Source organism: Syngnathus leptorhynchus, chromosome 13 (assembly GCF_054491065.1).
Source record: "Syngnathus leptorhynchus isolate UIUO chromosome 13, UIUO_Slep, whole genome shotgun sequence".
In the NCBI taxonomy this organism is placed as follows: domain Eukaryota; kingdom Metazoa; phylum Chordata; class Actinopteri; order Syngnathiformes; family Syngnathidae; genus Syngnathus; species Syngnathus leptorhynchus.
Genome location: NC_141207.1, coordinates 9564802 through 9585657, shown reverse-complemented (window position 1 = coordinate 9585657; position 20856 = coordinate 9564802). Strand labels below are relative to the sequence as shown.

The 20856-nt window shown below is 40.6% G+C and overlaps 2 protein-coding genes across 3 annotated transcripts; one reads left to right on the top strand and one right to left on the bottom strand.

Annotated features, from left to right (window-relative positions):
• Positions 1-24: 24 nt before the first annotated feature.
• Positions 25-15814, bottom strand: LOC147047613 (homer protein homolog 3-like). Its single transcript, XM_085927180.1, has 12 exons — positions 15378-15814; positions 15180-15216; positions 14508-14553; positions 11732-11888; positions 10903-11034; positions 10706-10813; positions 7880-7888; positions 6692-6828; positions 5421-5577; positions 3507-3629; positions 3037-3117; positions 25-2085 (listed from the first exon to the last, which is right to left on the bottom strand). Exons 3-12 carry the CDS (start codon positions 14528-14530, stop codon positions 1900-1902), a joined length of 1113 nt encoding a protein of 370 aa, XP_085783306.1. The 5' UTR covers positions 14531-14553; positions 15180-15216; positions 15378-15814; the 3' UTR covers positions 25-1899.
• A 1125-nt stretch (positions 15815-16939) lies between these two features.
• klhl26 (kelch-like family member 26) lies at positions 16940-20824 on the top strand. Of its 2 annotated transcripts, none has more exons than XM_085927174.1 (3): positions 16940-17169; positions 18070-18269; positions 18379-20824. In XM_085927174.1, exons 1-3 carry the CDS (start codon positions 17089-17091, stop codon positions 19973-19975), a joined length of 1878 nt encoding a protein of 625 aa, XP_085783300.1. In that variant the 5' UTR covers positions 16940-17088; the 3' UTR covers positions 19976-20824. The 2 variants fall into 2 exon arrangements, with proteins under 2 accessions (XP_085783300.1, XP_085783299.1); XM_085927173.1 differs by having other exon boundaries at positions 16942-17169; positions 18087-18269.
• The last annotated feature ends 32 nt before the right edge of the window (positions 20825-20856 follow it).

The following is a 20856-nucleotide window of genomic DNA, read 5'->3' as shown; positions in this document are numbered from 1 at the left end:
GTGGATCCTTCAATTAGTAATATTAAACTTGGGAAAGGTAACAATACATCAGTGAAAGACAGCATGCTCAAACGGTCAAAGGACAGACTTGTGTTAAAGCATGAATTTTAATTTGACTTCTACAAATATAAGCAATTTGATCTCACAAACAGCTTGAATTTAATCATGAGAACTCAACATTGTGACCTTAACAGACCACATTTTTTAAATCTACCAAAGCTTAGGAACAGAACTATTTAGTCATACATATAAATTGAATAAAATGCAGTTAGAACACGTGAACAGAATTCTGTCCTTTACTATGAAGGTGGAATGGGAAATTCCATTTTAGGTAGTGACACTTGTGGTTCAGGTGTTGCACAGTCTGTCAAAAGCAAATGACTTCTCATTTATGATCTCGTGTTATCAGTTTGCCATTGCCAAATCATCAGAAGTCAAATATGAGGTGGAGTCAACCTTGGATGGATACAAGCAAACAAACCAAATGCAATATTGTGAACTTATTCTAAAGTACTTTGTAAGGAATGTCACATGTGAAAATGATTTATAAACATAGCTAACACGGAGAAAAGGATTGAGTGGAAGATAAACTCAATTTGAAATTGTATACCTGAAATAGGCTTTTGTGCTATGAAGTGTTCTAAACTGCAGTGCTCAGGATGAGGAGCTGATTTGATATTTTTAATCACGCTGAATGAATGCAGTAGTAGATATCTGTCGTAATCATACCAAGGTGAACATAGCTGCAATTTCTTTTCAAAACAAAAAATGTGAAAACTTAAGATACACAAACAGGAAATGTTATTGCTAATTCAAGAAGGCTGCTGAGGTCACGTTTAGTTGACTCGGCTAAAATCAATGGAACAGAAAATCAAGTAAAACTTTTGACCACTTGAGCCAACGTAATAAACTCATCTATAAAACATCAAGTTCAAGATTTGTGACAAGGCCGTTTAAAACACAATTAAAGCAAGTTAAATGGATGGTGAGCTGTGCCGATGGCCTGCGCTTTTTATTTTTGTACCCAGATTACATTAAAACGAGGCGATACAAAGCTTTCTTTTTTTCTTTTTTATGCATCAGTTTCACAAAGCTGGCAGGCCGCTCGGTTAAGTACCCATTTCGTAAACGACTGCACTTGTGCTTATACCAATCAGTCAGTCGCTTCCGTAATTTCACATTACTTGGTACTGCAGAGATCATGCAGTGCTCTCTCCTCAAATCTTACTGATGCTAAAATCAAGCATTGCAATACTGACATGTAAACAAAGTCAAACTTGGCACAAATAATGAAGTGCAACTCCGGTTGTGACATTTCAAGTGAAGAGAGCGCCCAATTTCGAAGATGCCGCCAATCACGCCACAGCTCGACTTGAATAATAGACGACGTGGAGAGAAGAGCAGTGGGAACTAAGTGAGGGAATAATGCATGTTGATGGGAGCATTTGGCTGCTGATGCTGACTTGATATCTATTTGATATCCATTTGTCTGTCCCTTCCCTGACCTACTGTCAATCGGGTGCATTTGCCACAGTTGAGGACGATGGAAGTCATCACTATAAATGTGATGCATTGCAAATAATAAATATTATTGTCTATAAACCAAGGCCCATAATGTGGCTGAAAACGAATTTCCGGTTTTGCAAAAAAAAAAAAATCGGAATGCATATGCTAAGCAGTATTTTGTTTTATTCCACAAAATTTTGTGCTTGTTTGCAGCCGCTCTAAATTTGCCTGTAATATAAAGCCCAGATGCTTTATTGTGCGCATTGCACCTATAAGAGGTTTTTTCTTGCACACAATGATTTTATGAAGATCTGCTAGAATACGAATGAGATTATAGTAGAGGAGGAAATGTGCCTTGACTGTGGAGATGCACCCTGACGTCTTCAGTTGGGATTACTTATCCACCAGGTTTGCCAGACTTTGTCTCAAGTCACTCAGGTCGCATATTTTGACATCCAGGGCCTCGAGGAAATGCCGGACGTCCACCTCGGCCTTTTTTTGTTCTTCCCTGCTGGAGGCCAGCGTCTTTTCGGTGCTCTTGATTTGACCTTCCAGCTCTGCGTTTCGTCTCTCGAGTTCCTGAAAAACAAATGGGCAACTTCAGTTTCTTCTGAATGGGCTGAGGTCATTTTTTTATTTTTTTTTACTCAAATTCTTCCAGGCTATTTGGTCCCTTCATCTGTTCATAATGCAGATTTAAAGTGGCAATTGAGGCTGTGGTGAATTCTCAATGAACAGTTTGTGAAATGGGCACAAAGGCAGGGAAAGGTTAATCAAGAATATACATAAATCAAAAGTGACACCGGGGATAAAAATGATAGATGACCTCATCAAGGCTAAGCAGTATGCGTTAGCCATACTTCCCGCATTGCAATGGAAAAGTCATTTGTTTTGACCTTGAAGTCCTCCAAACAAATGATATCAGTGAGCAAAGAAACTGCAAGTCTGCTTTGTGCCAGCAGAGGTCACTATTGTTGAAGAAAGCAACATAATAAAACAATGCTGCAGTTGTTAAGTTGCTACTCTTCAAGGTTTCTGGGTTCGAATCTTATCTGTGACCTTTCTCTGAAATTCACTCTGTGCATGTGTGGATCTTTTTTTTTTTTCAGTTTGATCAAACACATGTTAGGTTAAAGTGCCCACGGGTGTTACCACCAGCATCATTTTTTTTTAACATCTCCATTTCTTTGACCGTCGAGTGACGACGCCGAAATTGACAGAAGCACAATTACAACATAGGCTTTCTAAAACTAGTCCATTCTCTCACAAGTTTGCTTTCTAATCAGATGTCTGGCGAGGAGATGGAGAACGGCAGTCTTTTAATGAAGCTTCCCGGCGGCAAAGCGCTCACGTTGTAAAAAAACAAACGACAAAAACAAAAGCCAAAGCTTTTAGTCACAACACTCAGGGAACAACACAGCGTTTAGTCTGTAGTTCTAAATGCGTGATTTTGTGTCAACGCAAGCTGTTCTCTTGTTAATTGCAATATGGCGCCGCTTGGCAAAAGAAGTGAGAAACAAAGCAACTTACCTGGAGTCTCTGAATGGCCTCTTCTCTTTCCCTCTCCAGCTCCCCCACATCAGTTCTCTTGCTCTGTAGACTGTGTATTTCCTGGAAATGGTTGGAGCAAAAATGTCCATCATCATCGAGCGTCAGTCTTTTTTTTTTCTTTTTCTTCTTGGTAATTTCTCACACAGCGGGATACTTTTAAGTTTTCCGATGTGACAGACATTGGAAAGTAACAACGAGGGAATAAGTAAGTGGTTGCCTTCGTGAGGACAATTTAGCATTTGAAACAACAAATGGCTCTCCTATGCTTCACTTTGACTTTTTTTTTCTTCAAATGAAATGTAATCCACATGAACTAAAGCCATGACATTTATACAAGCAGAATAGGTGTCATACCTAAGGCTCGGGGGCCAGAAACGGCCCGTTCCATCATTTCTATTAGCTTCCATCTTTTTCAAATATTTGACTAGTTTGTGAGGTTTGTGTCTTACCTGGTCTTTGGCACTAAGCAGAGCTTCCAGCTCTTCCAGTGAGCGGCTAAGCTCCTCCTTATCAGTGTGAGCAGCAGCAGCAGCAGCAGCAGGATGGCCAAGCTGTGCCTCCAATTCTGCCACCTACAACACAATACTCGGATAATTAATAGACTGGGACATAGAAAGAAAACAGCTACTGTGTACATGGCCGTGTATTATTTAGCAATGACTTGCTCTTTTCACAAGTTGTCACAGAACATCAAGTCGACCCCAAAAGTATTTTGCATCATTTTTCATGAACTACGCTGGAGTAAACGTGAAATTCACCTAATTAGGTAGAACGCATCATTTTTCTTTTCCAAACATGGCTCGGTTTAACCTTTCCAGATGTTGTGTTGTCATTTCGAAGCAATATAAAGTAAAAGATAGCAAAACAAAAAACACTTATGTGGATTCTTTAAATGTGTTGCCTTTAGTGAATCAAAAGACAAAAGGGAATATAAATCATGTCAATTCTCTTGCTCTATTTTGTGACTGGCAGTAGTCACGGCAATGAAACAAACATCAGATGTAACATTCAGAACACTTATGTAAGCTGTTTCCCATTTCTATTTTACATGTGAAAAGTGAAATAAATAAATAAAATAAAATCGGGTGGTGAGCTATCATGTGTAAACAACTAAGTCAACTTGTTTGCAGTTTCCCGTCGCGGCTCAGTGCCGCTAAACCTTTAACATTAATTGGAGCGTTCAATTCCCATCTGAATAAGCTTATTAATACAAAAAATGATAAAAATGTTGTTGACTGCTTCTATAACCTTCACGCGTTGCGTCCTGTTTGTCTGCATGTTAATACCAGATCAGGAGATGTCCATACATAATACTTGACAATTGTGATATGGGAAGTCATTTGAGACCTTTCCGTAATGAAGGGCTACATCAATAAATTGTCTTCATCAATGATTGAGGATAAATCATTCAAGTTGTTTTAGTTCAAATGATCATCGACCAAACAATTAGATCTTCTTTGTTCATTCATTGGCGAAGGAAAATTGAGCCTTAGCACAGCAGATTGTACCTCAATTGCCGGGAGAAGAAAAATTCTATGACTCATTTTGATAACTGTAAATTGTTGAGGCATAAATTGCTTGCTCCACTGTGTGATGAAGGTGTATGAAATGTTAATTCAGGTTTCCGGCCATTTTTCATTTTCATGCTAATATGCCATATCCTGATGGAGCCCCAGAAAAGCCACGCACTTGTGTTTTTCTATATGTGACAGCCACAATTGTCCCTGCTCGTGAGAAGACCATATAGAAGGGATCACGCTGATATCAATCAAACTGACAGATAGGAGAAAGACAGATTGCTTCAGTAAACACACTCAACTGCCATTTGATTAGGTACACCTATTTGGTGGCGTAGCCATTGTGAAATTCATTTTTCTCCCAAAAAATAAAAGATAAATAAAATATAAAAGAACAATCACAATCCTAGCATGGCTACCCATTTTTATTTTATACAGCGCCATATTGGATATCATTAGATTGTAAAACGGCAAATATATGTGACAAGGGAGTCAAAAGGATCCCTAGAGTCCTCACGGTAATTCATCATGTCTCTCTAAGTGGGGCAGGGAGGGAAAGAAGCCGGACAGTGTAGGGTGTCTCCCCCCCGCTCCCCCCCAAAACCCTGGAGGCCTGATCTAGTTCCAACCACCTGGTTGACTTTGCAGCAGGGCGTGTGTCCATATGAGGGATAACCTTCAACTGGACTTTCACACAACTCGTAGTGTGGTATAAAAAAAAAAATGTTTCATAATTAGTGATGATAGTGTCTGTAATTGATGACTCCATTCATTTGGTCATTGATAGTTTGACAGCTTTAAACTTGACACAATGATTCTCCAACATCTCGATAAAGGTTTGCCCACCTGTTCTCGAAGGCGATCTGTCTCCTCCTGGTACTCGGCCAACTGCTGCTTCCATTGCTCCACGCTGACGTTGGCTTCCTGCAGCGCAGCCACCAGCTTGGCGTTACTGTCCTGTAAGGTGAAGAGCTCTGCCTCAAGGTTGATTTCACACATGGACCTAGAGGCAGAAGAAAAAAATATATAAATAATGGCTTTAGGTGGGAGCAGTCGCAGTCTTTTTCACACTTTGACTCAAAACCTTTCAAAATGTGCGTACATTGCTGCTCACCTTTTCTCTGACATGACCCAAGAAAATAAAGGGTCAAAGTTCATCTCACTTTATCTCATCAAGTATTAGAAAAAGATGAAATCAGAAGTAATATTTTCTTCCGTTATTGTTCAACTTAATGTCAAAAAACAAATCTGCCCTAGAAGATGAGTAATTTCTTGAAATACATTTGGAGATTTGGCTGATCATGTCTGTTGGTTATTTTAGCGCATGAAATGAATTGCATGATTGGATCATGGAGAAAAGTCACTTATAGAATGAATAGGTGGTAAAGTTCAGGATTTAGTGAGCTTGGAAAGACATGACGTCACATCTTTGCACAGCGTAGCAACCGTATAGCTACTCACCATAGCAACAGAGCAAAAGGCTTATAGGAGTCATCAAATAAAAGCATCTGGAGAACAGTGGCTTATGAAGCCTTTGTAATATCATACAGATCAGTGAAAGGGCACAGGCACCCAAAACAAACACACAAAAATTCAAGTGCCGTGCTAAACGCTTTTTTTTTTCTTTCTTTCTTTCCAAAACACAAGGACAAAATCTCCTCCAGGCAAAGTTTCTTTTTTTTCCTTCAGTGTCTGCTCTACTTAAAATGTGTTCATTACTCAGCTGCGTGTACAACAATGCATCTGCAAGGAAAAGTGTACAATCTGCTCAATTTGTGAGCAGGGTACGCCACGCAAATATGAAGTCCCTTGAAATTGCCACTTATTTAAGAGCCAGTTTGGCTTTTAGCTCATCTCTGAGTGTTGTTAAGAGACTTTTAAGCGCATGAAGCTTTAAAAGCTTTCTCGTCCATTTGTATAATTATAGCCTTTGTGGCTTTCATAATGAAGCGACACATGTTCGAAACGTCAGTGCGGCTTTCGACAAATTAGAATCGATCAATATCAATCTGGCATTGTCAATAAAAACTCAGCACAATCTTTTGCCTGACTTTCAAGTTGTAAATGCATTTTTAATCAACATTTGACAGAGGAGATAAAGATGTAGGTGCCATTACCCTTCAGACAACATCTTCTTGACTCTTTCCTTCTCCACTGTCAGCTCCACTTCTGCACTTTTACTTCGAAAGAGCTTTTCCTCCCCGGGCCCGTTAACCGTCAGCAGCGGCGGGGAATGACGCTCGTCCGACAGCTCCTAAACCGACGAGAACCATATTGCTCTTTCACTTCAATACAATTGCAGCACAGGGAAATCTGGAGACCAAGCTTAATACATAATTCAACTAACATAAAGCCAATATCAACTTTTTAGCCCACATATTCGGCAGAATATGAGAAAATCTGATTTGAGCTGTAATAATATAATATAATATAATATAATATAATATAATATAACAACATAACATAACATAATAAATATATATATTTTTTTCCTGAGCAGCATTCCACTCGAGCACTTCATGTGGAGAAAGCCTTGTAATATTAATTTGAGTGAGTCTTTGCGTATTGTCCCCCAAGGAGGATGGTGTATTATCTAGTATTATCTTTGCAGCTCTGTGCGTCCATATGGAGGCATGGAATTAAACACAAGTATAAAAGGAGCATGACATCCGAGCAAAGAAAACTAAAAGCAGAAAAACAAAAGAAAATAACTGTGTGCCAAAGGGATCGCCTGCAAATACACAAAATTGAATAATTCACGCGACGTGGATCAATTTTTGAAGTCCTAAACAGGATTACAGATGCACCAAATTTTTCTCCCCTTCATGTTGCTCTCTCTTTCGCTCAGGCTGAGTGGGAATGAGATTTGAGATACTCTTGCACAAACTACCAACAGCTCATTAGTCAAGTTCAAAGACTTGAGAGGATCTTTTAAAGAATTGCTGCTCTCCAGGGTTTTTACATGACTCCCAAAGTATGCGGTTAAATGCAATATTTTGTCTGATGGTGCAACATTTACAAGGGGAGAAAAAATGTCTGTGTAAAAATGGGGCTTTACAAATGACAAAATGGATGGACGGATTTCCAATTTATTTTTTATTTTTTTTGCATTTTACCAGCCAGTGCTAACAAAGACTCTCCTTGTAGAATGCACAAGCTGCGTTCTGAAGCTACGTTTGCTCACAAGTCAGATTTGATCAGACTGCAGATTAATTATTGAGTAAGGATCATCCAAGCAGCACACAGATGAAAGAATACCATCAAAATGTCTCGGCTAATATTGCTTTAGGAGACCTGTCACATACCTGAGACAGCTGAAATGGTGTTGACATCCCATGATGGACGCATCAGTGAAAAGGAGACAAAGAAGAAAATTAGAAAACAGCTGGATGTGAAACTTCTCAAGATGGCTGATGATCCCGGTGTACCAGTCATAAAATTTGTATTGTATCTTTCAAGCATTTGAAAGTGTGTTGTCAAAGAAAGGAGTGAAACATTTTGGGGAAGAGGCTTTTGCATTCTGTCTGGGATGTTGGCTATTTTAAATACAAACTGGAGAGCTTTTATGGTGATGGGTCTGCACTGGTGTTTTTCAAAGTACATTATACTGTTGACTTATTTATCCAAGTCTCAGTCCATTTTGCTCTCTGAGCTTGTATAAAAGGCTCTTGTCTCCACATTTGGGGCTTCATTGAGACCACAAGCTGCCATCATTTATTCATGGCTCCATGCATCAGTACATGGAAGGCTTCCCTTGAATCACCTGGGCCCCTCATGGAACCGGATCCCCAACACACACACACACACACACACTTATTTTAGCACAATTTCAATGGCAAGATATTGTTTTCAAATATACATGAGCGTTTCCCTTTCTTCCTGCATCTGCATAGTTGATATGACGTAGGTTCCAATTAGAAGGCGGACAAAATGACAGCGGCTTTAGAATCCAGTTGACATGATACGTACTTTACTTTGTAGACAAAAGGTATTGGGGCACCTTCCAGAATGGAAGGAAATATGGAGATGGTTATGTAGTATTTTGGGTGTATTTCTATTTTTTTATGATTAAAACCATAATGCTCCTCAAAATGTCTGCATTGCTCTTCTAATGAAGTCAGCAGTTAGCAAAATTTCTCTTGGGAAGAAAAAAAAAAAAGAAGAAAAGAGGTTATTCCAAGCCTTAAAACACGGAAAACAGCCGTGACATTTGCAAGATGTGGGCACTGTGATTTTCACTTGACAGCAGGCAACAGTAGAGGACAAAATGGCAGCCTTCCAAGATGGAGGAAAAATGACTGAATTTTTCGGCTTCATTCATATTTCACAAAGTCAATATTCATGTTTAGTATAATAAATACTTCTGAGCTTTTAGAAGACCACACCTTACTGCCTGCTGTCGTCATATTGCACATCTGCTCATGTAAGCTTGACTGAAGCAAAAAATCAAAACGGACAGCTCTGTATGTTTTTCAACTTTTTGCCAGATGTATTTTTTTTTCTTTTTTGATATGGTGGTTATAATAATTAGGGTCATAGGTAAGTTGCAGCCTGACTATGGCTAAAGATTTAAATCAAAAATAAATAACGCATTCTATCTAACTAACCAAACTGAGATTAAAAAAATAAATAAAATAGAATAAAAAAAAAAAAAAACGAACCATCTGCCCCATCTACAGTAGAAATGAATAATTGTAATGTGTCTGGGTCCACGTTTGTTTCTTTGCATATACTGTACGGGTTTTCTGGTTTCCATGGTGATACAAGCCATCAGTTGAGTGACACCTCAATGTCATAAGTCGTTGCTATGACGCATCAAATAAATGTTACAAGGTTTATTCGCATAAATGGGACAAGAGTGAGTTTTGCATGTGGCGCTTTGGTGATCTACACTGCACTCACTGTTCCATTCTACAGCAGCAGCTCTTGTATGCCAAGCAGGCAGACAGGCAGACAGGCAGGGGCAGGAATTTCATTTCCCACTCACACTCTTACAAAATACTTCATCTGTCCAAATCTCCTCTCCTTCTTTTGGAAAAAAAACTAGACTGAGTCATGCCATGACTTGTTCTTTGTGGTTTCATTTTCAAGTGCACTGTATACAGTCAAAATGTGACGCGGCGTTATTCTTTCCATGATTTGAAAATATATATATTTGTTATCATTGCTCTCATATCATATCCCATCTTTCGCTTTAACCTTCCAGTTTTTGGTCTGTCTGCAACACAATCCAGCATATATGTCCAAAAAATGATTGAAGTTCTTTTTAAATGTTAAGAATGAGCAACAGAATAATTTCAGATCAAATTGCATAAAAGCCTTTCTCAACATTGCACTTTGCTATTTTTCCAATTTTCTGATGCGGCCATAGTTCTTCATTTCTTATTTTTGCTATTGTGGCACTGTTTCATCATAATAGCTTGAGTTGCATAAAATCTCCTAAACACCTCTCAGAGTGATGCAGTGCAGCAATACATGTACAGTAGAGTATATATTGATTTCTTGTGGTCACCATGTTGTGACAAGCGCTGGCACAAACACTCGCTAGCAGCCAATAGCCTCGCCGCTTATGACGTTTCCTCTGCGTGACAACAAATGAATTGTGTATTTGTTATGTGAACGCAATCCATTATTACTGCAGGGTGCCTTTTTGTCATCAACAGATCTGACAAAAGTCACCAAAACTCAAAAGTGTTGGCAGGATCAGATCTTGTCATTATCCTCCAAACAGCAGCAAAATTGCCTTCAATTATGAATGATTCAGATGCTCTTGCCTTCCTCTCCATTATGCTTGTGCGAAGTTCAGGCTATTGCCAACCCTCTTTAGAAATGCTTTTCTCCAAAATAGTTTTTCAAGCCTGAAGTATCACCCCCTATTCTGTATATAGGGTTTCAAAAAATGCTCAGTGCTGATCTGGATATGTTCCAAGCTGCAGTGCTGGCATTTGGTTCAAAATATAAATCAAATAAAAGGTCATATTGTCTCTTGAGTGGTCAGGTTCAATTGCATCATGTTGTCCATCCCCATTAGAGACCTACATATTTGCCATTTTGAACTTTTGATTGAAAAAAATGTATTTATTTATTTCCGTGAGTGTAAACATCAGTGTGCATAGGCGCTAATGATTTACCTGTGGGGCGGCGATGTTGAGAGCAGGGTTGGCCAGTTCGTACCTCTCCTGAGATTTCTCTCTGGCCAGCCGGGCCGCTTCCTTCACCTCCTTGAATTGTTCTGCAAACTGAAGGTGGAAGACAAGACACGGCTGGAAGTCAAAATTGACAATTGATTTTGTTTAGAAATCAACAAATCACTTGTTTTGATTGTTACCTGCTGCAGCTGCTGCTCTGTGGAAAAGCCAAGGCCATAAACGGTGTTGGCCCGGCTGTCAGCCCATTGACCAAACTTCTGGGAGGTTTTGGTGAAGGTCATGTTAGGGGTGATGGTGCTGTTGATGATGGCCTAGCGACAGAACAAAAAGAAGAAAACGGTTGAAACGCAAAGTACACAAACCAAGATAATGTTTACCATTGAAATGAATGGAAGTGTCAATAATATGTTCTATCACCAGAGCAAAGATCTAGTCACCTATTTTTTTAATTAGTGTTTGGGTAAAACTAAATATCGTTCAAGACTGAAATAACTCAAAACACACTTTAATATGAAGAAATTGAGTCCTCTTTAAAAGTATGCAATTCCTTTGTTTTGTGTATTCACTGTGTGCGACATTTTTGTTCTCTTCCACAACCATCCGATAAAAGAGCTGGTTGATAAGTGAAAAAGCTTATCAAATATATGCTCACTAACCTTTGTCAAGTAAACCATCGGATGGGAGGGAATTAGGCTAGAAAAACGCCTAAAAGCCTTTCAAAGCAGTGTCAACAAGAGGCGCAGTGGAAACGCAAGACAATTCATAAGTGCTTCTGCAGTGATGTAAAGTAACTCCATGAAACTTAGTAACGCCTAAATCAAAGATGAATTCTCTGAGCGCTCCAGCAACCCCCAGTGTGACTGTCTGGGCTCTCACTCACTCACTCACTCACTCACTCACTCACTCACTCACTCACTCACTCACTCACTCACTCACTCACTCACTCACTCACTCACTCACTCACTCACTCACTCACTCACTCACTCACTCACTCACTCACTCACTCACTTTAGTCCCGCCCACACTGATGATGCGGTAGACGTTGCGGCTGGCATCATAGAAGAAGGACACGGTGACTGCATGCTTACTGGCCGGCAGCCAGTTGCGTTTTGTAGCCGGGTCGATCTGGAAAACGTGAGCTCGGGCGCTGAAGATGGGCTGCTCCCTTTCAAATGCATGAATATTGCATGTTAATGACCCAATTTAAACACATGCTCACTGCCTTTGACTGACAATAAAGGCAACTTCTTAGTCTATAAATACTGTTTTAAAAGAGAAGAACGGAATGTTTCGTATTTTAAAAATTGCATCAATAGTTGAATTCTGAGGATATTCACACCGTCTAATTTTTTTTTACACTGTAATGGCTCAGGTAAAATAAGATCTATGAGGCACAGTGAAATTTATGATTGAGACTGTTTAACGGGTTTTATTGTTTCAAATGCACCAATATTTAACTTCTGCTTATATTTTTTGTTGTAAAGTTTGGATTGTAACAAATTATTCCAAATACAGCATAACGCATTTTAATGAGGAATTTTGCTTAGAAAGTCAATTCGAGATACATCAAAGAATGGACTGAGAGCAAACTGCACTGTATCATTTCGTTTGAGGGTAAAGCTGTGTGAATATTTCCCTGTATGCAATGAGATGCCATTATTGCACTTTTGTCATGGTAATTAAAATAATATGGGGCAGCCAAATGGAAAAAGGTTCCTTCATATGGGTCGGCAGTGGCTATATGAAGCATTGTTCCGTGTGGATTTGCTTGAAATTACCCAACATTTGCATACAAACAATAGTTATTGTTGCTGAAGCTGCAATAAGAGACAAAAGAGACAGAGCCAAGACACCTCTGGGTGTAATTTGCGTCCACTGTTGCACCAGAGAGAGAGTTGGGGGTTTTTTTTAAGAAAAAAAAAAGTACAACTTAATACGTAATAGTTGGCCTTTACATGTTAGGTGGTGAATTTGAGTTCTGCAAAGGATTGGAAAAAATATATTCATAATGTCAAAAGTAAGTACACAAATTTGAATCAGAAGTCACAAATCAGAATAAATAAATAAAAGAGCAAAATAAAGTATTCAAATGACACCTTACTGGAAAAAATGAATTGATTAAAAGATGTGTCCCAAGATTTTCTTATGATTATTATGTTAGTTTTAATTATCATGGATAAAGCAAATTAAAATAACCATGTTTGATTTTCCACCGTAAAATCAATTATCAGACTGAATAACAGTCCAAAAAAACCAAAACAACACCAACTGAATTAATTATCCTCCCAGCAATTAAGCGAATGTGAGTCAGCTCAAAAATTTCCACTCTATCGTTCTCTCATCTTAATGAGAAGTGATGATTGACAGTTTATCACTCCCAGTCACGGAGGAATCAAAAATTCCATTATTTTCCGGGTCTTGTTATTGCTTCATGAAAAGCCTCTCAAGCTAATCAACCCAGAGGAGAATCATCACAAACGAGCAGATTTAAACGGGATTAAAGCGCTTGAGGGGCGAGGACGAGTAAATACGGCACAGCAGTTTGACAGCCGCTAGAAACCCGTCTGATAGAGGAGCCGCAGTTTTACCGATACTTTGCAACTTATCACATCCAATTAAATGGAAACAAAGCAACTTTTGGCTTTCAGGAAATTCACAAAATTGTTTGTGTGACGAATAAGAACATTCATTTGACTCAATTCAAAAAAGACAAATACAATCAGAGGTTTGAAATCAATAGCAATGCAGGAAAAATAGTTTCGACATTGCCTGAATTCTGTGACAGGTCAACTGAATCGATCAGTCGCCATCTTTTCCGGGTCATACGTTGGTTTCCTCCGCACTCATTGCTGCTCATCCATGCACGCGTGCACAGGCACATTACAGCTCAGTAATTAAAGAGGTCACAAACATGTTTTTTTTAACATTATGTGGCCTTAACGCATTCACTGCCATTGACGCATAGAGATGTCAAAGTTGTATTTTCACATCAGATACAACTTTGACGTCGATATGCGTCAATGGCAGTGAAGGAGTTAAGCATCATTGCGGATATTAGTGTCAGACAAAATCATTGTCAAGAGCAACATTCAGTGATTGGTTGAAACTCTCCCCGACAAAAAAGCTATCTGATGTGATAGCTTAGCGACCTTTCCTTAGGTTTCTATGGCAATTGTTTCCATGTGTGTCCTGATCATTAGAGAGGCGAATTAAGACACTTTGATTAACAGCAAATGTCTTCATATCGAGTCCAATGATTAGCCATTGTTCTCCGAAAATGTCCTTCCTCAGTAAAACAACATTTTCAAAGTACAAATGAGGAAAAGAGACTGACGTGATACAAAAGGAATTTCATGCAGGGAGGGGGGAGGGGGGAGCATCACGTCTTGAACGTTAAAAGGTCATTTGTAAAGGGAAAGGCAAAATATTATAAATCGAATTTTGTCAAGCAGACAAAAAAAGGTCTCTACATTTGCTGTGTTTGTTATCATTTATTTATATTCTATGTCAATGTTGTCAAAAAAGTAGGGATACCCAGTAGCTCCAAAAAAAAAGACCAAATATCATTTATATTCACAATACATGATGAATTATAAATGGCCTTTTCTTTTGCTAGTGCTTAATGTTTACATTTTTGATGGAGTCCACCATTAAAAGTTATGTGATGCTCATAATCACGGCTACCATCTTAATCATCAGTGATGGCTAATAATAGAGGGCGAGGTCATTCCAGATGACTTGTTAGCCATCCCTGCCATGCATGGCTATGAAACGGAGTGAATACCTCTCTCGGTGTAGCGGGTACATTTTATTGCTGGAAGGCAACTCCTCTGCAGCAGAAAAGAAAAGTCAGGGTGAAAGAAGATTGTTAGGCCAACAATGACATTTTACACAAATATTGACTGGCAAATATCAAACCTAAGGCCCGGGGGGCCACAAACTGCCCGCCATATCATTTTATGTGTCCCGCCAAGACACATTTTACACCATGTAAGAGGGATGTGGTGTTTATATAATGGGCTTACTTGACTTAATTGATTTCTCCAAAGTAAATCAGGAAGAAAAAAAGTTCAAAAACTCCACTTGAATAATTACAAGTGGCAAAGCAAACTAGTAAATATGATTGCAATCCGCCTGAGCCCAATTATTGGCAGCAAGCATAAGCCAAATCAAATATACACTCGACAGCTGAAGAGACAGCACAGCTTGAGCTTCCCCATGCAAACAAACCAAGTATCCACTTTTTTTTTTGCAGTCCACGAGTGTTTGAGTGTGTGCGACGGATGGAAATAGAGAACAGGAAATTAGTGGAGTTGCCGTAAACTGCTCACACGCGCAACCTCTGCTTCAATGTTTCATCACATGACTGTGAAACTGAAACAACCCGAACCCTTGTGAAAAAAAATTAAAAAACGCTTATGAAAAGTCCCAATTGTGGTCAATAATAAGGCATTACCAGTAGGTTTGACCTTTATGGGGTCACGCGGGTCAAGCTATAAGAAAGCAGGTCAAGCGTTTAAGTTTACAAGAGCATCAGTATAAACGAGGAAAAATAAAAGATGCGTGCCAAGTCGCGCTAAATTCATAATGTCCTCCACTGGAGCAATACAGCTCAGACTTGACTAGCGGAGAGAACATGAGACATCAAACTTACCCCATGCTCCGAGGATCTTCAAATTAGAACTGAATGCAAAAAAAAAAGCCTTTTCACTCAAATCCCTCCTTTATTGTCCAAACCGTGAGTGATTTTCCTGCAAAACGCTCCAACTTGGATTTTTCTGACTTCCGACTCCTCGTTTTGCTTCCGAAAGGAGTCCTCTCTTCTCTTCTCAAATCAGTTGTAGTCCAGCCTGCTTCCCTTTGTCCGCGGCTTCCCCCGAGCCAGCCAGAAACGCCGCGACTGTGACTCCGTGCGTAATTACGCACCGGGATCTGTTGAGCAGCTCGAGTATCCCACACAGGGAGAAGAAAAGCGCCGAAAGCCGGAAAACACAGCGCTTTTGGCCCAACTTCCTCTGGGACGTAAATTCGAGTCGGTTCTTCTCCAGTCTCGCTGCCAAGTCACAATGAGATCCCACTAACACCCATTGGTGGGACCTAGGAGCATTATTAGCGCCATCTGCTGGTCAGAGATGGAACAAGAACAAAGTACCCCGCCCCCAATTCTATCTCCAATGTCGGAGTGAAAAGTACACAGGAAAATAAAATGCAAAAAAAATTAATTAGTTGATATTAATATAGATATTAAATCACTCTCAGTGTGATACAGTGCAGACAGACAGAGACAGAAATAACAAAAAAATGATGCAGGAGGAAATCACATAGCCTTTGACTCATTCTTTATTTAATATTCACAGCCCATTTCCTCCATCACGAACATTCCAGCCGAGAGGTGCTTTAAAAGAATCAGACACACCTTATTAAATATGATTTGAAGACACACGCAGCTTTTGCTTATGTGGGCAAAGCAGAAAAACAGTCAAACAAAACGGAAAACCAATGAGAGCAGTTTGTTTGCACTGATATTGCTTTTTCTCTCAGTGATGGTTTCTTCGCAACGTAGTGACATAAACTTTTTTTTTTTATTTGCATCCTGAAGGACAAACCTGGACCACTGGCAGGAGTTACGATATTAGACTTCACAATGAAACTTCATGTGAATAAGCATAAAATAGTATTTCAATAAAGCAGCAAGTGAATCATTAGCTGCTTGAGTTCTTTCATGACTTTCCGCATGAAATGGCTGCTTCCAAAATTTATCACATCATCTCAGTACTTCACGGATGATTAGATGGTTGCGCTTTGATTATGTGTGGGGAAAATCATTTGAGCATTTATTTTGGATCCACATGCATTCTTCATTTGAAATACTTTTACTGCATTGTATTCAATTCTTTGTTGTTTCTGGTTAGTTGTTTCTTCTCCCTTCAGTCTCCTAATTAGGAGGTGAAATACTCTATTGGGTTTAAGTCCAGTTTTCCTCCCCGCTGAAGTTCTTTGTTGTGTTGGTCGGGTGTTTGAGGTGAGGAAGCTATCCTTTGTTTCTCAATCACTATTTTGAGATTGCGACACGGAATCTAACAAATAAACCGTTTTTGCTTTTCCTATTTGCGTCATAATTGAAGCCTAGTTCTCACGGCCTTTGTGCATGTTACGCCGCCTAGCGACCGGAAAGTGTCACTACAACAGGAGGGCGGATACATTTGAAGACCGTCGTCGTCACGTCACCGGGTCACTCACAACAGGCGTCAACAGTCGATCGCGTTGAAAGATTCAAGCCATCCCCGACGACGACTCAATGCATTCATCGAAACAGCATGCCAACACAGCGTGTCTTCTTCATTCTCTGATGATATCTTGCCAAAATGCTCCATGAATTTCCCCGTGTGCTAGAAGATGGCGAAGTCGGATGGTGGGGCTATCGCATCGACACTTTTGCAGAACAGGTGAGTCGCTGGTGGAAGACTGGAGCTCGTCCTCGAGTGCTCATTGATGTTTTATCGACATGGTTTTTACTCGCGCGCGTTTGAACCAGGCCTAAAAAAAAAACAGGAAAGTCCGAGGATCAATCGAGGCCTTCACTCTTTGCAGATGGGGCTAGGCTAGGAAGAGCAAGACGTATCGATTATGCAGAATCTCAAAAGAGAGAGTCACGTTCGAATTGTTTCTGTAATCTTAGTCGGAGATCGCCCAAACAGGGACGTAGTAGATTCTCGTGTTACTTAAGGTCAAATATTTGGGGCATTTCTACAGCACTATGAATTTTTTATGTTGCCCACATTATTTATTAAAGATGAAAGCAAATAGTGGGCATTGAAAAGACGTACTGCTGTTACAAAACGTCAACGTCCAAGATAAAGGCCCAAGTTTGACTTTATTTGTTTTAGGGAGGTGACAAATGTTTGTTTTGTGTCATTTATTGAGCAATATTTTATTTTATCAGACGTTCATACACGTTTGTAACTCACACTTTTGCACTGAGTGACGTTTTGTACTAGATAACTTTATTTTAGGAAGGTGACAAATGTTTTTGTGTCATTTATGGAGCAGTATTTCTTTTTATCAGACATTAATACACATTTGTCACTTCCACTTTTGCACTGACTGACGTTTTGTACAAAATAACTATTTGTTTTAGGAAGGTGACAAATGTTTGTTTTGTGTCATGAATTGAGCAATATTTTTTTCTAATCAGACATTTACACCCGTTTGTCACTTCCGCTTTTGTACAAAATAATGCTGACAAAATATTGCAAATAAAATGCTTTTGACAGTCCAGAAGGCATTAAATTCCCAGGACCTAAAAATCAGAAAGTTTACTCCCTTCTTTTGCTCCATGTGATGAGGCCTTTTTCTGTTTCAGTATGGCTAGCAAGAATAGCGCCCTCCGCTGCACCTTTTCTGCTCCCAGCCACAGTGCCACCCTCCTCCAGGGCTTGTCCATTTTGAGGGCTCAAGGCCAACTTCTCGACGTGGTGCTGGCCATCAACGAGGAGCGCTTCCACGTCCACAAAGCTGTGCTGGCTGCTTGTAGTGATTACTTCAGGTCAGTGTGGATCCCATTTCCACTTTTAAATTCAAAACACCAAGCTGACACTTAAAAGCCAGAGAAATGGAATCCACTGGAAAATGTCTACCACGTGTTTATGTTGCAGAGCTATGTTCACTGGAGGCATGAAGGAGTCAAATCAAAATACCATTGAGCTGAAAGGCTTGTCTGCCCGGGGCCTCAAGCATATTATAGACTTTGCTTACAGCTCGGAAGTCACTTTAGATCTGGACTGCATTCAGGATGTCCTCGGAGCAGCTGTCTTCCTCCAGATGGTCCCCGTCGTGGAACTCTGCGAAGAGTTCCTCCAGTCAGCCATGAGCGTGAAGACATGCCTACACATCGACCAAATGGCAACCACCTTCAGCTTGTCTTCCCTCAAGGCGTCGGTGGACGCCTTCACCTTTCGCCACTTCCTTCAAATAGCCGAGGAGGAGGACTTTTTGCACATTCCCATGGAGCGCCTGGTTTTCTTCCTGCAAAGCAACAAGCTGAAGAATTGCAGCGAGATCGAACTCTTCCACGCGGCTATTCGATGGCTGCGCCACGACGGTTCTCGCCGCGCTCAAGCCAGCAACGTCCTCTGCCACGTGCGCTTCCCTCTCATGCGTTCGTCGGAGCTGGTGGACACTATTCAGAGGGTGGACATCATGGTGGAGGACGTGCAATGCCGCCAGTTCCTCCTGGAAGCTTTCAATTACCAAATTCTTCCCTTCCGACAACACGAGATGCAGTCGCCGCGCACGCTCATTCGTTCCGACGTGGTGTCTTTTATCACTTTTGGCGGGACCCCGTACACCGATAACGACCGAACCGTAAGCACCAAGGTGTACTACCTCCCCGACGTCGCTTCCCGCCAATTTAAGGAACTGACCGAGATGGACACGGGGTGTAGCCACGCCTGTGTCGCCGTCCTGGATAATTTTGTGTACGTGGTGGGCGGGCAGCATTTACAATATCGCAGCGGCGAAGGCGCCGTGGATAGCTGCGTGCGCTTCGATCCGCATTTGAACCAGTGGCTACGCATCCAACCGATGCAGGAAGCCCGAATCCAGTTTCATCTCAACGTCATGAACGGGAAACTTTACGCCACCGGGGGGCGCAATCGATCCGGCAGTCTGTCATCTGTGGAGTGCTACTGCCCAAAGAAAAACGAGTGGAGCTACGTGGAGCCATTAAAACGCAGGATTTGGGGTCACGCCGGGACTCAGTGCGGAGAAAAACTCTACATCTCCGGCGGTTACGGCGTCTCTTTGGAGGACAAGAAAACTCTTCACTGTTACGATCCGGCGGCCGACCAGTGGGACTTTCGAGCGCCCATGAACGAACCGAGAGTGTTACACGCCATGATATGCAGTAGAAGTCGGGTCTACGCTTTGGGTGGACGCATGGACCACGTGGACCGCTGTTTTGACGTGCTGGCTGTGGAGTATTACGATCCGCAGAGCGACCAGTGGACCACCGTCAGCCCCATGAGAGCAGGGCAGTCCGAGTCCGGCTGCTGCTTACTGGACGGAAAGATCTACATTGTGGGAGGCTACAACTGGCACCTGAATAACGTCACCAGCATCGTCCAAGTGTACAACACAGAGACCGACGAGTGGGAGAGAGATTTGCACTTCCCCGAATCCTTTGCAGGGATCGCTTGTACGCCCATTATACTTCCACAGACACATGTTGAATATTTGACCTCTTGGCTGTGAAAATGTGCATTATTCCGGCTCAGATGATTCAAGATAAGGACGGTCGTCATGGAAGCGAGGAGCTTCAGAGCACAATACGTAGAGTTCGTACGATAACATCACCTCACGTGTATTACGACATATTTTGATCATTTCACATTTGATTTAGCAGATAAATATCAGTCGGTCATTATTATAAATGGCTACATTATTACTTGATGACTTGGTTATTTAATCAGCATTTATCATGCAAAGATGAAATCATACAAGTCGCATTATAATTTTTAAATCACTCATTGATCCACTGTTTTGATCAGCACAGTAATGGGGACAGGTATTGTCTTGATTCAACTGTAGATCAGTGATATTTCTGAGAAGCACCAAGTCCTTAACTTTTTTCTATTTATTTCTCACGATGCTAAGGTCAGCTTGTATTGATCCTACTTACTATCATTGTATAATTCCTGTGTGTGTGTGAACCTTTTTGTGTCAACAACAAGCTGACGCAGAGTCTCTGTGAATGTCAGCTCTTAAGCGCTTTTGTCTTGTGCACGAAACATCAGTGTCTCCAATGTTTATCCTTGGACTATTTTTTTTTCACCTACCTGCATTCAAATAGTGTCTTAGTGTCTCAAATAGGAATTTTGACTACATTTTTCAAGACAGAAGGAAACACTGTATTCAATGACTTTTGAGGAAGCAATTGAAAATGACCATGCACAAGGGGGCTAAGGATGTACATTTTAATGTGCACTTTGCCCTGTCAGCAAAAGCACATTAAAATTTGAAGTGCAATATTAAGGGAACTCTCGTCACATGGGAATGTAATCATTTAATACAATAAAGCTGCATCTTGTTTGAAAAACATAACATTGTCTCGCAAAGATTTACTTGATGGGTGG